This window comes from Littorina saxatilis, linkage group LG7 (assembly GCF_037325665.1).
Source record: "Littorina saxatilis isolate snail1 linkage group LG7, US_GU_Lsax_2.0, whole genome shotgun sequence".
Taxonomy (NCBI): domain Eukaryota; kingdom Metazoa; phylum Mollusca; class Gastropoda; order Littorinimorpha; family Littorinidae; genus Littorina; species Littorina saxatilis.
Genome location: NC_090251.1, coordinates 53,363,335 through 53,380,361, shown reverse-complemented (window position 1 = coordinate 53,380,361; position 17,027 = coordinate 53,363,335). Strand labels below are relative to the sequence as shown.

At 42.4% G+C, this 17,027-nt stretch overlaps 1 protein-coding gene across 2 annotated transcripts in view; it reads right to left on the bottom strand.

The window, feature by feature from the left end:
* Positions 1 to 1,094: 1,094 nt before the first annotated feature.
* LOC138971805 (TBC1 domain family member 7-like) overlaps positions 1,095 to 17,027 on the bottom strand; it is a 17,321-nt gene continuing 1,388 nt past the window's right edge. The window contains exons 2-6 of one of the 2 annotated variants that reach the window (XM_070344628.1): positions 16,491 to 16,675; positions 11,933 to 12,073; positions 8,336 to 8,487; positions 7,741 to 7,870; positions 1,095 to 6,902 (exon numbers count right to left, since the gene is read on the bottom strand). In XM_070344628.1, the coding sequence (XP_070200729.1) occupies positions 6,783 to 6,902; positions 7,741 to 7,870; positions 8,336 to 8,487; positions 11,933 to 12,073; positions 16,491 to 16,675 (728 nt within the window). In that variant the 3' untranslated portion in view covers positions 1,095 to 6,782. Of the gene's footprint in view, positions 6,903 to 7,740; positions 7,871 to 8,335; positions 8,488 to 11,932; positions 12,074 to 16,484; positions 16,676 to 17,027 lie in introns of both variants that reach the window. The other variant, XM_070344627.1, reaches the window with a different exon arrangement.

Genomic DNA, 17,027 nt, shown 5'->3' with positions numbered 1-17,027 from the left:
ACACGGAATGAAACCAATATAGTTAGAAATGCTTACAACTATGAAGTTAAAGTGGCAAACAAGCAAAATCCGGTTATAGGGGCTAGACAATTAAAAAAAACAGCAGCAGTCAAACTTTGTTCATAACATCACAGCGTGACATAACCAAAACAGATACATTAAAACAAGAACATTCTGACCCAACAGGCAAACAAATGTATGGACATCTCCAAATAAATGAGAAGAACCCTTAAGAAGTAAAAGTTGTGGATGAAACCACCATAAATCCACTATACAGCAAAAGAAACCTATGTGTACCGTACTTTCCGGGTTACAAGGCGCTACAGCGCATAAGGCGCACCCCCCTCTTTAAAAAAAAAATTGTATTCCAGTCACCCATTGGGTGCAGGGGGCCGATAGGGCGCACCAAAATTAAAAAAGTATACCGGTAACAAACGGTCGAAGAATGAAAATCGAAAGATCGAAAATGGCCCAATCAGCCAGTTCTGCTTCAAGTTCAGGCCATCGCGCCGCACATGAACGGAAAGCCCGTCGTGTCTTTGCAGGCTCCAAGCTCCGCCCTTTGTTTTCTCCATTTCCGAACCATGGATTCATTAATCCCAAGCTCCAATGCTGCTTTCCGATTTCCCTTTCCCTCAGCAAGTTCGATCGCTTGCAACTTGTACTCTGCATCGTAAGCAAGTCGCTTCGTCTTCGGCATGGTTGCTGTGTGACTGTGCTCAACAAGTGCTCACGGAATTTAAAAATACGACTACCGGTATTCGAGATGGAGGTGAGTTCTTGTCACGTTTTGTTCCCCATGATTTTTTTTTTCCCAAATTTTTTTTCTTCGTATTTCATACACGGATTAGGCGCTTCGTTATACAAGACGCAGGGGTTAAACTCGAGGAAAAAAGTCGCGCCTTATGACCCGGAAAGTATGGTACATAACGGCACGCAAAGTCGGAGGATGAAAGTGCCCATATCAGCTAAAAATGGTGCCACAATAACTGCAATCAACAAATCTGAGAAAGAAATTAGTAGCAAAGGGACACAGTTACCATTTTAAATCAAAAAACAAGATAACACATGTAGCAGGTAGAGATAAGAGGGAAAAGAGATAAGAGGGAAAAATACATATACATGTACATAATGCCACACTGTGACACCTACGATTCTGAGTGATGTAAAACAGATGCACACCTACAAAGGCAGAAATTATAAGAAAACAAATGACACACAGAAGGTACAAATAAAAAAGCAACTAGCAGCCCTGGAACATAAATTCAGATCATCAGAAAATGCAAGAAAAATGAGAATATATGTACACAACATTACAACAGATTATCTTTCATGCATTGATTGTTGGTGAGTACTGCTCACTTAGATTTTGTCAGTTGGGAAATGATCACTGTTTATCAACAGACATAGGAACAAGAATACATGAAAAAGTCTTAGTGTAATATGATTGTGAAATAAGTTATCAATTCTGAAGATGGTTAAAACAGGATGTGTAAACAAAAAAACTTGAAGCTCACAAAAAAAGTCTGGTCTCAGCCATAAGTCTCATGTATGCCTCCAGAAAGATTTAGCAGCAAACTTGTAAATAAAAGCCCAGTGTTCAAGGAACATCATGTAGTCGTCCTCCTTGAAGACTCGCAGGATGTTGCACACGGGTATAAAAATAATACATATTGGAGGCCATTTTCTCTTCCCACAGCCCAATTCCTCAGGAAGACCTCACAGGCTCCCTCAGCAGTAGCTTTTGTGATCTGAAAGAAAAAACGATTTGCAATTATAGATGCATGTAGTTTCTGAAATGCTTGCTATAATGTTTGGATTTTACACTATCTGCTATCATCACAGCAAAACGATATGAAGTGATGTTATGAACATTTTCAGGGTCATAAAAACAGCTGAATGCAGTCATCTACTGCTCAGCTTTTAATTCTATTAGCAAAAAAGAACAAGATTTGATCGTAGTAAAGAACTTTCTACTGCACAGCCTTCAGAACAAGATTTCAATAACGTGTACATGATGTCACACGTCAGCCAGACAAGCTATCTTGAACTAAAGGAGTGTGACGTTATGAACACGCAGTCATGGAAGAAAACACGAATCCCACAGAGAAAAGTCTGAATCTCATAACTCGGTCATTTACAAAGAACAACAAAAAATTGAACCACAAGTCTGAAAGAACGAAAATCAAAGAAAATCATTGATAAAAATGTTAAATATTCCGCGCCTAGCCCGAAGACAGTAATCTCATGATGTGACGTTATGAACATCGCACCGTACTTTCTCAACCGATTTCCTAGCCCGTCAGAAAGTCTCTTTCAACGCAGGAACAAAAGAAATCAACATAGTAATGTTTTCCACCTATTTGTACAAAGATTCTATTTGTATGAGCTTAACCATCACAGCTGCCAACTTTTCCCAAATAAAAATAGGGAGGAATGAGCATCTTGGCGCTGAGCGCCGAGCCGACGGCGCGAAGCGCCTAGCTTGCTAGGGGGGTCCGGGGGCATGCCCCCCCGGAAAATTTTGAAAACAAGAAGAGCAAACGCTCGATCGAGTCACTTTCGCAGTTCTGAATATTATATGAGGCATCAGATGGACAGGAAGAAATTGCTATTCACAACACAATGAGTCACGTTCACATAAAATTTGAGCCCGGTCACTTTTATAGTTTCCGAGAAAAGCCCAACGTTAAGTTGTGTGTTGCCGAACAGAAAAGGCTAGTTATCTCCCTTGTTTTTCTGATAACGTTCGTAAAAGGCTACAGATGTAAATACTTTGATGTAAAGAATAATCCTACAAAGTTTCAATCACATCCGATGAACTTTGTCAAAGATATAAAATGTCTAATTTTTCCTTTGACGCTGACCTGTGACCTTGAAAAAGGTCAAAGGTCAACGAAACCATCGTTAAAGTGTAGAGGTCATTGGAGGTCACGACTAAACAAAATATGAGCCCGATCGCTTTGATAGTTTCCGAGAAAAGTCCAACGTTAAGGTGGTGTCTACGGACGGCCGGACAGACTAACACTGACCGATTACATAGAGTCACTTTTTCTCAAGTGACTCAAAAAGGATGCAAAATGGTGCAATCTGGTGCATTCTGAGGATGATCATTACCAGTTTCAGGCAGCAAATGTTGTCACAAAAAAGGAAGAATGAGCTGGAGAGAGAGTAGATGTAGTGACTTACCAATGCACGTCAAGCTTCCTTCTACAGTATTTCATACTTCTTGACACTCACATCTTCCAATTGTGTGTGGCCAGGGAAGATATCTTTTGCTATCACAGTTCACAACAGCACCAAAATCATAGTTCATGTTAGTTACTTCCTTGAGTTTATTTCACAATCCAAAAGTCACAACACACTACACCTTCCAGGGGTATGAAGGAGATTGCTGTTGCCATCACAGTTCACAACAGCATAACTGGCACGGATCAGCGTTCATAGTTCGAACATCGTTTGACGTCTGAAGCGAACAGTTGGGTAATCTTTCTCGTCTTCTCGACGGCTGTCCCCCGGTTCCGTTCTATGAAAGTAGTGGTCCAGTGAACGATACATTCCGCCTGTGGTCCGATGCTGATATATCTTCGCGGCACTTGGTGCAAAACGCGAAATGTATGCCGCGTCTTGTCGATTCAGAGATCAAGTCATACTCTTGTTTGTAACTCTTTTGACATTTTACAAGAACTTTCGGGCCGACTTTCAGCCGCTGGACCGTTGTTTTCTTCATTTTGTGGTCGTCTGCTGCTGCTTCTTCTTCTGCTTCTCATCCACATTCGACTGAAGCGCATGCGCTAGCCACAAATCTCGCCTATTCTCGTTTAGTTTCGATTTTGTGTTTGTGTGACGAAGCCTCGCGCTGAACGAGAGTTCAGAAGTGAAACTACGCCAAGTACAGGCGCTTGAAAATACACTCCAGACATTATATAACTATACTCGAAAAAATGTTAATCGGGAAACTTTTGCACTATTCGGGAAAATCCGGGACTGGACTTGTATTCAGTTGGCCGCTGTCAGCGAGTGAGTTCGATCCCAGGTTCGGCGGAAATTTATTTCACAGAGTCAACTTTGTGTGCAGACTCTCTTTGGTGTCCGAACCTCCCCCCGTGTACACTACATTGGGTGTGCACGTTAAAGATCCCACGATTGACAAAAGGGTCTTTCCTGGCAAAATTGCTTAGGCACAGTTAATAATTGTCTACCTATACCCGTGTGACTTGGAATAATAGGCCGTGAAAGGTAAATATGCGCCGAAATGGCTGCAATCTACTGGCCGTATAAAATTTCATCTCACACGGCATCACTGCAGAGCGCCTAGAACTGTACCCACGGAATATGCGCGATATAAGACTCATTGATTGATTGATTGATAAAATCGAGAATTTCCCGGTTTTCTAGGGAGGGTTGGCAGCTATGAACCATGCATCGTACGTTATCCGTCACGACAACAGCTTCGTATCTGAACAATCGAAATAAAATTTCTTCATTGTGCGTCAGATCGGAGACTTCGTTTAGCGCGCGATATTTTTGACTTGCACTCAACCATCGTTACAAACAAACAAAATACGTCTCAAACAGCAATATGACTTACAAAATTGATAAAACTTACCATCATTGTGTACATAACACATTTCAAAGAAATCACGACAAAACACTTACCTCCTGTGTTCTCTTATTCCTCGTTCGTTTCAAACGCAGACTTCTTCAAATGAAACTACGATCGCATGCTGGAGAACAGCAAACAAAGTTTGTTCACACCCCTTGTAGAAACGAGTCCATGCGCGGAAGAAAATATAGTACATAACTAACGCGTCACGACGCATCACGCAGTTGGCCGAAAAACCTTTCCCGTACCGCTGTTTATCATTGGATTCGTGTTTTAAACTCATTTTCACACAGAAGAATGATTTTTCATCGAAAATCAACAAAAACTTTGTTGTTCTGAAAGTTAAGAATGAATGTCGGCTCATTAATACACTTGGCCGGAAAATCACGACGGAGAACGACGTACATTCTAGCCTATAGTAATCTTCCGGTAAGCTTCGACTCGGCAAACTTCGGGGCAGTTCAAACTTTGCAAGGGAAAGACCGACCATTTCAGAATAGAATCTCCGTATTTTTTCTATATTTTGGACAGTGATCTGACAGTATGCAAAAGTTTGCCGAGCACACTGTACTAGGTGTCACAGAATTGCAACAGATCACCATCAATAATCACCAACAAAACATCGATTATATTCCGTACACGTGAACCACACGCTACGGAGTCATGTCCGAGCCGAGAAAAATACTTTCTTCGTCAATGCTCTTCATGTTCACGATTTTAAATAAACAAGAAGGGCAAAGCCCATACGACTCACATGCTTGACCTTGACCTTTACATGACCTTGACCTTCAAATAACTAAACCTAGCAATGACATCATACACTAAGACCCAAGGTCAAGGTCATCCAAGGTCATGCAACACAAAGCTGTTAATTCAAGACATAGGAAGTACAATGGTGCTTATTGGCTCTTTCTACCATGAGATATGGTCACTTTTAGTGGTTCACTACCTTATTTTGGTCACATTTCATAAGGGTCAAAGTGACCTAGACCTTGATCATATGTGACCAAATGTGTCTCATGATGAAAGCATAACATGTGCCCCACATAATTTTTAAGTTTGAAACAGTTATCTTCCATAGTTCAGGGTCAAGGTCACTTCAAAATATGTATACAATCCAACTTTGAAGAGCTCCTGTGACCTTGACCTTGAAGCAAGGTAAACCAAACTGGTATCAAAAGATGGGGCTTACTTTGCCCTATATATCATATATAGGTGAGGTATTGAATCTCAAAAACTTCAGAGAAAATGTGAAAAATAGCTGGTTTTTAGACAACATCTATGGCTCCTGCGACCTTGACCTTGAAGCAAGGTCAAGATGCTATGTATGTTTTTTGGGGCCTTGTCATCATACACCATCTTGCCAAATTTGGTACTGATAGACTGAATAGTGTCCAAGAAATATCCAACCTTAAAGTTTTCCGGACGTCCGGACGTCCGGACGGACGGACGGGGGGGGACGGACGGACGGACGACTCGGGTGAGTACATAGACTCACTTTTGCTTTGCATGTGAGTCAAAAAAGAAGCATCAACAAGCGACTTTTTCCGGAGGTTGTACATGTATCACTTTTTCTGACTCGACGCCATTTTGTGCCTATGACCATATCCTTTTCCCTTGTCCACAACGGGAGAGTCAAACTTGGAGGCCAGAAGACAGCTGCCGTTCTTGATGTCTCTATCCCTTTCCCTTGTTCGCAACCGGAGAGTCAGACTTGGAGACGAGAAGACAGCTGCCGTTCTTGATGTCTATCCTTTTCCCTTGTCCGCAACCGGAGAGTCAGACTTGGAGGCCAGAAGACAGCTGCCGTTCTTGATGTCTATCCTTTTCCCTTGTCAACAACGGGAGAGTCAGACTTGGAGGCCAGAAGACAGCTGCCGTTCTTGATGTCTCTATCCCTTTCCCTTGTCCGCAACCGGAGAGTCAGACTTGGAGACCAGAAGACAGCTGCCGTTCTTGATGTCTATCCTTTTCCCTTGTCCGCAACCGGAGAGTCAGACTTGGAGACCACAAGACAGCTGCCGTTCTTGATGTCTATCCTTTTCCCTTGTCCGCAACCGGAGAGTCAGACTTGGAGACCACAAGACAGCTGCCGTTCTTGATGTCTATCCTTTTCCCTTGTCAACAACGGGAGAGTCAGACTTGGAGACCAGAAGACAGCTGCCGTTCTTGATGTCTATCCTTTTCCCTTGTCAACAACGGGAGAGTCAGACTTGGAGACCAGAAGACAGCTGCCGTTCTTGGCCCACAAGTCCAAAGCTTCGTTCACGATTCTGTCTCCACAGTCGTCTTGGATCTACGGACACAGAAGACAACAAAAATCATGGATTATTCATTTTTACAACTTCACCCATTCCAATGAGGCTGCATGCAACATAATTTTGATAAATTTGTTATGGCTGTTTACTGTTCCTCTTTTCTTTTTCTCATCAATTTTATTACTAATAGTTGTACTTGATCTATTGTCAGTCTAAGTTTTCCAGTCCGCTGATCATTTCGACAAAGAAATAAAATAAAAACAGGATTGAAAAAAATATACTATCTTTCTCTCTTCATGCTTATATACTGTACAAACAAACTCACCAGAAAGTGGCACACACTTACGCATGCACACAACACACACAAGGAATCACACATGCACACACACACAAGAAAACACTCCGTCGAACACACACACACACAAACAGAAACACACACACACACACAAACAGAAACACACACACACACACAAACAGAAACACACACACACTCCTGACCCCCCACACACCTGTCTGTCTCTGTCTCTGTGTCTCTCTGTGTCTCTGTCTCTCTCTCTCTCTCTGTGTCTCTCTCTCTCTCTCTCATACTCACACAATCAATTTACAGTCATGGATCCCAAACATAAATAAGGCCAAAAAAAAAAAAGGTCTGTTTACGGTAACATAGGCCCAAAAAATAGGGTCGGTAGGTCGGTAGGTCGGTTTTTTTTCCCCCCCCAAAAAACCATATTTTTACGTTATTTTGCAAAAAAACAAGATTTCCCCCCCCCCCCCCCCCCCCAAATGCCAAAAAAAAGTCTAGGGTCGCGCGAAAAAAATAGGGTCGGTCGGGTTACCGTAAACAGACTTTTTTTTTTTTTGGCCTAAACAACGTACATTGCTCAAATAGTTGACCATATCCTCCGAAGACTTCATGCTCAGCAGAGGGCGACGGAAGAAAATGAGGATGGCGACCGCCACATAGACCATGACGTAGGACGATCCTCCAATAACCTTGTCCCAAATCCTGAGAAGGCAAGTATTTCTTATTTTTAATTTTAAAATGGCAACAACAAAGAAGCACGTAAAACTTGTTCTGATGTTGCAATAGACAGTGTACCATTCCCCCCCCCCCCTCCCCCAACACACTCCTAATCCCTCTTCCCCCCCCCCCCCCCCCCCCCACCCCTTTAAGATTATTGTTTTTAGATTTTCTGTTGATATCAACTGTACATTTTCACTTATTTGTTTAGACCCGCTTTCTTTTTTACGACCTGGTTTTATAAGATTTTTAATGTTCTTAACACTTTCTACCCCACCGATGTTGACCAAGTTTTTTTTTAGCCGAGACCATCTGTGCTGCAGCAGGTCACTCAGAAAAGGGGGTGGGGTGGTGATGGGGTTGGCGGGGGGTTTACACTGTCTCAAGGTAAGACCATGCAACCAGTCATTTAGACAGGTAGACAGATACATTTAAACTTCAAACTCATACCTTTGGAATGAGATATCAGGTAAGACATCAGCAAAGTAGCATGAAAACCAGTCTTTGAGCGGTAAGAGGGAGAGCAGTTTGTGATGCACAATATGGTTCCACAGTTTCTGGTCTACATCCTCTTTCTTCAGGCATCTCAGTGTGATCTCTGGCTGCACACAAATTAGGCAAAATAAAAATATTTGTCATCTCATTTTCACGAGTTTTCATTCACATCCAGCTGGGAAATAAATCTCACGTTCCCCATGCAATAAATCTCATGTTCCCCATGCAATAAATCTCATGTTCCCCATGCAATAAATCTCATGTTCCCCATGCAATAAATCTCATGTTCCCCATGCAATAAATCTCACGTTCCCCATGCAATAAATCCCCGGTTCTCATAGTTGCAGGAAGCATGGATAATCAAAAGCAAACCCAATAGAAACGCTCGGGGATTCTTCTGCTCTTTTCATTGGCGTTTCCCCAGACCTAGACAGACGACACTGCTTTGCAAAGTTCCAAAAACGAACTGGCAAACTGGCAAAAGTAAACAAAAAACAAAACTACTTCATGAAAGGTAATAAATTCATCACAAACAAATGAAACCTTGCGATATGTTTTGTCTTCTTACAAAGTCATGGAGTGCGCGTATCTGTGTTTCGATACACAGACGTCAAGTTCAAGTTAAACCAATTGACCCCTGACACACACATTTTGACCCATGCACAAGACATTGTATCGATAAACAAAGCGCAAATAAGAAATAATAATAAAAGCAAAGCACATACTGACATAGCAACAAGAAATTCAAACATCTAACAAAGCCGAGTAGGCAGAATGACAGGTCTAATGAAAAACAAAGAGGCAATGAGTCGGAAACAAGATTGCGATTCTTTCCTAAATCGCTGCATGACGCAAATCTTCTGTGACCTTTGACCCAACGTGCCTTGCTGCACGATGCAAATCTTCTGTGACCTTTGACCCAACATAGTTTCCACATTCGATAAACTAAGCTTATATTTACAACTGAAAACAGAGGGGGTGGATACTGAGAGGAATCTACAGAACTGTGCATCCTCAAACCTGACATACTTATCTCAACATTTTATGAACTCAAAACACAGAAAGTTGCTTTCACACGCCAGCTTTGAAAGCAACAACGTGCTGGGGACCCAAAACATGTATTATCAAAACGGAACTCGTGTTTCAAAGCATTGGTTCCCTGTGCTGATTTTGCACTTATTTTCTCACTACCAAAATGATGACAAAAACGATGTTTGGTGGTTTGTTGTCAGACCATCTTTTTTGTCGGTCCTCATATTTATTGACCAAGGCCAAAGGCCGCGGTCAATAAATATGAAACAAAAGACGATATGCCCCCCCTCGGACTGACAAAAAGCTGGTCTGTCAACAACCCATCAAACATCTTATAATGTTGGTTTAGGGTAACGTGACCAAATAAGATAGGGTCGGTAGGTAGATATCCAAACGATATCGGCAATAACAAAGACGCATGGTTCCGGTTTCTTCCACGTGTATAAAGTACACGCATACCTTGCCAGGTTTGTTTCTGTGACTAGTCGACAGACGATGCCATTTGCTTTGTCTTTGTGTTTTTTGTTGCTTACTGTACATGAAATACATTACGTGGAAAATTCTAAAAACCTTGCAAAGTTCAAGAAGCTGCAATCTGAAGCGACCTATCTCTGATTCTAGCAGACGATCTTTTCAATGTTTAACACAAAATCAGCAAACTCTCCTGTCACATAGAACGTCCATTGTATTGTGCAATGTTGAAATGAAGTTACCGGTCTGAAACATTTAGTCGTTTCTTCTGAGACACTCCTTGTTCTCTTATCATCTACAGATTTACCGCAGTCTTCATCACGCAAATCCCCAACAGAAGTCAGACTTTCGAACATAAAATCTACGTAAGCAAGCATGATACGTCATGACATATTATTTCTAGCATATTGACGTAATGCTAAACATCCGGTTATCTCGAGTCTTCTCCGTAATACATGTCCGTGGGTTTTTCAATGTTCGGTGATTTCCGTGGATACATGCGCAAAGGGATATGCACACTAAACTGTCGTCTGCAATCAACGACATGGACCATTCTGGTAGTTGTTGCTGACAAAAACATGATTTTAAAACAGAATATAATGTCAGAATAGCAATATAAACGCTATTGTGTTTTCATCGTAGAAATAGGGTCGGATATTTAGACTCGAACAAGTATAATGCGACTTGTCTGAGACTTGTCGGCATTATACTTGTCTCGTCTAAATATCGGACCCTATTGCCACGCTGAAAACACAATAGCTGTTAAAGCTGTGGTCTATTTATGACAATCCGGGGCTACAAGTTTGAAAAGATAGGGCTGAAAATAATGTACAGAATTATGTACAGCAAACGCTACCCGAAATCCCATCTATACGGCGTGTATGACCTTGAGAGCTTCAGTTGACGCTTGAATTTTGCAGTGGTAACATCCTGTTTTCTCTCTCAGAGCTGAGCATACTTGTCAAGACGGATCGAGCAGAAAAAATAAACGACTTGGCAGGGATTTGAACTCAAGGCCTCGACATGTCGGGGCCGATGTCTTAACCGCTAGGCCACTCCACCAGTGTTGTCAAAGATAGAATTTTTATTTTTTTTATATATCATTCTACGCTTGAATTACCATTCATGCGTTGCCAAAACGTAAAAATTGCCATTCAAATTTGCCTTTATTTGCAAACATATTTCACGGAATCGCAGTATATGTTTACACCGTCATGCTACACAACATTCGCGCCATGCAAATAGCCGCGATATCTCTATTTACAACATGCAAGAAAAATGACAAGAACAGTAATTTAATCTCTCCAAAGCTCTGTGCAGTTGAAAACAGACATCAAAGAAATTGTTGTACATGTATTCACTTGTGAACAGTGGGCGGATAGAGATATAAATCATGCTGCTTCAAGAATAACATAACATGAATTCATATCAATGTTTTTTCTTCTTTTTCTCAATTGGAGCAGTAGCCTTGTGGTTAGGACATCAGACACGAAGTCTCGAGGGCGAGAGTTTGAATCTTCGCCGGGGCGTTTATTTTTTCCCCTTGTTCTCTCTTGAAGATAAAATATGATCAGTCTTGAGAGAGCAAACCGGATGTTATCCCTGCAACATTCAAGCGTTGACTGAAGCTCTCAAGGTCATACACGCCCGACGCCGTATCCAGGTTTCCCAATTGCTTCGTTTCCGACCGATTTATGTGGAGCACGTGATGCGCACAAAAAATATTTGCGGTCTAGAAGTGTCGTCTGCGCAATGATCGCAGCGGCTTTCTTGACCGCCAAGGATGACCACGCACGTTGTGAGACGTCATTCGTTAGACCTCAATAGGTGTGGTTTTGGGTAGCGTTTGCTGTACAGAATTCTGTACATTATTTTCATCCCTATCTTTTCAACCTCGTAGCCCCAGAAAGTCATAAATAGACCACAGCTTTAATAATGATTAAAAAAAACACCACAATATGCCTGGTTTGTTATCGTTTTTATACTAATAAATATAAATTTCATGAATTCGTCAAAATATTAAAGCATTGTTTAAAGCAGCAAACTCACATAGTGCACAATGATGTCTCTATATTTGACCACATGGCGGAGGAACCTCGTTGCCACCCAGTACTGGTCAAGCTCTACGTCGGTCACTTTGCACACACCTTTGCACATGGCTGTATACGTCTTGCTCTCCTTCCACATCACCTGCACACACACACACACATGATACACACACACACACATGACACACACACACACAAACACACACACACACACACCCATGATACACACAAACATATACTGTTCAAAAAAAGAAACGCATAGTTGCTACTTGCCAAATTTGTTTTATTTTTCGAAAAAATTAACAGAAAATCCAATACAGTGGTCGCCGGTTAATATGACCGCGGTTAATATGACCAGCCGCGTATTATGACCAATTTTACCCGGTCCGGAATTGTCCTTCTTTGTTATGTATTAGAAAAAGCCGCTTAATATGACCACAACGCCGCTTAATATGGCCACATTGTTTCGAGAAAATGGCAACAAGTTCACATCTTTTTCAGTTTGAAATCACTCGGGGGAAAAAATACATACGATTTTTTGAAAAAGGCAAAAAGGCGTGCGATATTTTCTTTCTTTTTCGTGAATGAAACTAAAGTGCTCAGTGATCAGTGCTCAGTGATCTCTTATGTCGCGATCATTATTCTCTCTTTTTTTTCCCCCGAGACTGAGCGTCATAAAAAAGGCAAAAAAGCGTGCGATCTTTTCATTATTTCCCGTGAATAAATCTAAAGTGATTACGAACATTATTCGATCTCTCTCTTTTTGGCAAACAGAGCACGAGCCAACCAATTTTTCAGTCTGATTCAAGAGGAAACAATGTCGAAACGAAAACACCAAGATCTGACAGCCGAGGAAAAGCTAGAACTTATTGACAAATGTAAAGCTCTACCATCCTGTAGTATGCCTGAGAGTGCTGCACAGTTGGGCGTCAACAGAGGATTTTTGACATTCTCAAGAATGAAGACAGCGTGAGGAAGGAGTGCGCAACGCAGGATTCACCGCAACGAAAGCGCCTACGACATGGAAAAGACAAAGATGTGGAAGATGGTCTTTTTCAGTGGTTCCAGAAGATGAGAGCAAAGAACGCGCCAATTCATGGACCATTGTTGTGTACAAAAGCAGAAGAATTGGCAACGGCTCTCGGACACACTGAATTCAAACCAACCGATGGATGGTTTTCTCGTTGGAAAGTTCGCAACGGCTTGACATTTCATAACATTCACGGTGAAGCCCAAGACGCCGATTTTGATGCTGCTAAGACATGGACGACGTCCTTCCGAATCTGCTCGCAGATTATGCCCCATCGGAAATTTACAATGCTGATGAAACCGGGATTTACTTCAGAGCTTTGCCGGACAGCACATACGTCTCGAACAGTGAAAAAAAAATCGGCCAGGGGGTTTAAAACGGCCAAAGACAGATAACTGCGCTGGTGTGTTGCAACATGGTTGGGGAGAAGAAAAGGATGATGGTTATTGGAAAGTCGAAAAAACCGCGCTGCTTCAAACACGTTTCGTTTTGCGATTTTTTTAAAGTTGTTTTCTCTAACATCGGTTAATATGACCAGCCGCTTATTATGACCATTTTATCCCGGTCCCAAAGTGGTCATATTAAGCGGCGTCCACTGTATTTAGATTATTTGTTTGAAATTTGGTATGGACACAGTTGAATGCACACACAGTTCATTTGCATCTTCAAATCAATCAGTCAATCAATACGATTGGGTGCCGAGGCTGTCAAGTCAGTAGGGGGTGTGACTGCCTTGAGCAGCAACAACTGCCCGGCACCTTCTGGGCATGGACTGGATCAGATGCCGGATATCTTGCTGTGGGATGGTGTCCCACTCCTCCTGAAGTGCCTGCAATAGATCGCGGTGATTTGCCGGCGCTTCTTCTCGCCTGCGCACACGTCTGTCCAATTCATCCCAGAGGTGTTCTATCAGGTTCATGTCTGGCGACATGGATGGCCAGGGAAGCACCTGGACATGGTGGTCGGTGAGGAACTGGGTGGTGAGTCGTGCTGTGTGCGGGCGAGCGTTGTCCTGCTGGAATATGGCATCCTGGTCAGCCAGAAGAGGAAGGGCGTGTGGGCGCAGAATTTCCTCCACGTATCGCTGGGCAGTTATGCGCCCTTGGACGTGCACCAGGGTGCTCCTTCCAGCGGTATTGATCGCCCCCCACACCATGACGCCTCCACCACCATGAACGGGTGCCTCATCCACACAGTTGGGCGCGTAACGTTCGTTTACTCTCCGGTAGACCCTCCTCCGACCATCATGTCGCTGGAGCAGGAAGTAGGACTCGTCGCTGAACCACACGTGTCTCCAGTGATTCCGGACGGTCCAGCGAAGGTGCTGGTTGCCCCACTGCACTCGGTTCTGGCGATGGCGGCGGGTGAGGACAGCTCCTCTGTGAGGTCTGCGAGCTCTCAAACCAGCTTCATGCAGGCTGTTCCGCACGGTCTGGTCCGATAATCGGTGTGGCCCGGGGAGAGCCTGGACAGAAGATGAGGCCGACAGGAAACGATTCCGGAGGTGGCGGAGCCGTATGAAGCGGTCGTGAGCAGCAGTTGTCGCCCTTGGTCTTCCCGCTCGTGGCAAGTCAGCAACGGAGCCAGTGGCTTGAAACCTGACCCACAGTCTACTGATGGTGCTCTGGGACACGTGGAAGTGCCTGGCGATTGCACTTTGACTTTGGCCTGCTTGTAAACGACCCAATGCAATTTGGCGGTCTTCTCTGCTCAATCGGGCCATCTTTCGTCGCTGAATTGTCGTCTGATTTCTTTGTGGCGAACAATCCGCTTTTATGGGTTTTGGAAGACATGGTGAGAGCTCAATATTCCCCGAGTTTCACGAGATTACACTGAAGCATGACGAATGGTCATGCCAAATGAGCAATTTTGACATTGTAGCCACTGATAACGCATGCGTCACGTGCAGAGCTCACTTGTGGCAATGGACGAAAGGTCGACGACCAGATAAACATTTTCTGCAGTTTGGTGGATATCCTTGTAGCCATATAACTAAATTAACCAAATATTACAAGCTATGCGTTTCTTTTTTTGAACAGTATAAAATGCACACAGGCCTGACTGACCAACCACTGCGCAGAAGGGGAAAGGCAGAAGAAAACAGCTAGGTAAGATTCTTTCTTTCTTTGGTGTTTAACGTCGTTTTCAACCACGAAGGTTATGTCGCGACGGGGAAAGGGGGGGAGATGGGATAGAGCCACTTGTTAATTGTTTCTTGTTCACAAAAGCACTAATCAAAAAATTGCTCCAGGGGCTTGCAACGTAGTACAATATATTACCTTACTGGGAGAATGCAAGTTTCCAGTACAAAGGACTTGACATTTCTTACATACTGCTTGACTAAAATCTTTACAAACATTGACTATATTCTATACAACTAGGTAAGATAAATCTTTGATTTACTCAATAACTGGTAGGTTCAGATACAAACCAGCAAGAATGCTGGAAATTAAGCAGTCTCTGTGGGTCTATGATAACAGTATTTCAAGGGCAGAGCAAACACAAAGCATAAGAGAACTGAATCCAGATGTGCATTGCAGAATTGAGAAGAAAACAAAGCATACTTAACTGCTAAGCATGAAATAATGAGAAAATAAAAAGAACCAACAGCATCATTGTGTGTGTGTTTGGGTATAGTTGACACGTTTTATTCACAAAACACGGCGGAAAATGGCGACAAATTTGTTGCACAGCGACAGGTCACTTTTTTCAACCAAGGGTAGTACTTTCATACATGACAAAGGAAAGAAAATGAGGCCTGAATAATAAAGTTGTAGTGTTCCTGTGTGTGTGTTTTAACCAACTATCTTCTGAAACATAATTGCACTCAGCCGATTTTTCTTCCGCTCAGAACTTTCGTGTCACACGGTCTTTGCGACAAAGAGAGAGATCGCATTCTTGCAGAAAATCATTGACAACACAGACCAGTCATTTTTAGCATTGAAATTGGGAAGGGCTACTATTATAGTAGTATCGGCAGAACACGACTAAATGAGTTTCGTGTCACAGCGTTATGGGCGTGAGATTTTTTTAGACTTTTTGTTCTTACACTGTAGCAAAATCATTGACAACACAAACGAGTCATTTTAAGCATAGACATTGGGAAGGGCTACTATTTTAGTGTGTTTTAATATAATAGTATCGGCAAGTTTTGCAAAAGTCAAACTAAGTATGATATACCTAATAGATACAGGTCTCTGAATTCTTATTGTAAACTTGTGAGTTTTATTCAAAACAAATTTAATTAGTGTTTTAAACGCAATAATGGGGCATACTGTGATGAGTTGAAGAACGTGTGTTTACAAGCAGAAAAAGCCTATCAAAGTCAAGAATCGTGATTTTCTTTTTTCTATTTTAACCTTGTAGCTTCCTACAGACACTAAGCAACAGTGTAGTACCACTCAGAGTCCAATATCTCGTACTTTTATTTTTGACCATCTGTTCAACACTTTATGGACCCATGATCTGAGCTGTTCACACATGCAGTGTTCTGTGTGTTTTTTTGTCAAAGAGGTAGTCATACCATTACCAACTCCATGTCTTCAAAAGGAAGATTTCCTTGCTCAAGAAGGTAGAGTTTGAGTAGTTTCAGTTCAGGTGGGTCTGTGTTGATGACCCTGCGAATAGTTGCAAGTCCCTTGTTCAAGTCCTTGAATTGCTGTTCCCTCTGCTGCTGAACAAACTCCTGAGAACTCTGGTTTGCGGGTAGCACCCCTGGAAAAATAAAACAAGTCGCATAAGGCGAAATTACTACATTTAGTCAAGCTGTGGAACGCACAGAATGAAACTGAACGAACTGCATTTTTTCACAATGACCGTAGTCCGCCGCTCGTGCAAAACGCAGTGAAACTGATGAGCCTGTTTAGCGCGATAGTGGTTTCGCTGTGCTGCATAGCACACTTTTCTGTACCTCTCTTCGTTTTAACTTTCTGAGCGTGTTTTTAATCAAAACATATCATATCTATATGTTTTTGGAATCAGGATTTGACAAGGAATAAGATAGAATTGTTTTTAAACTGATTTCTGAAATTTGATTTTAATCATAATTTTTATATATCTAATTTTC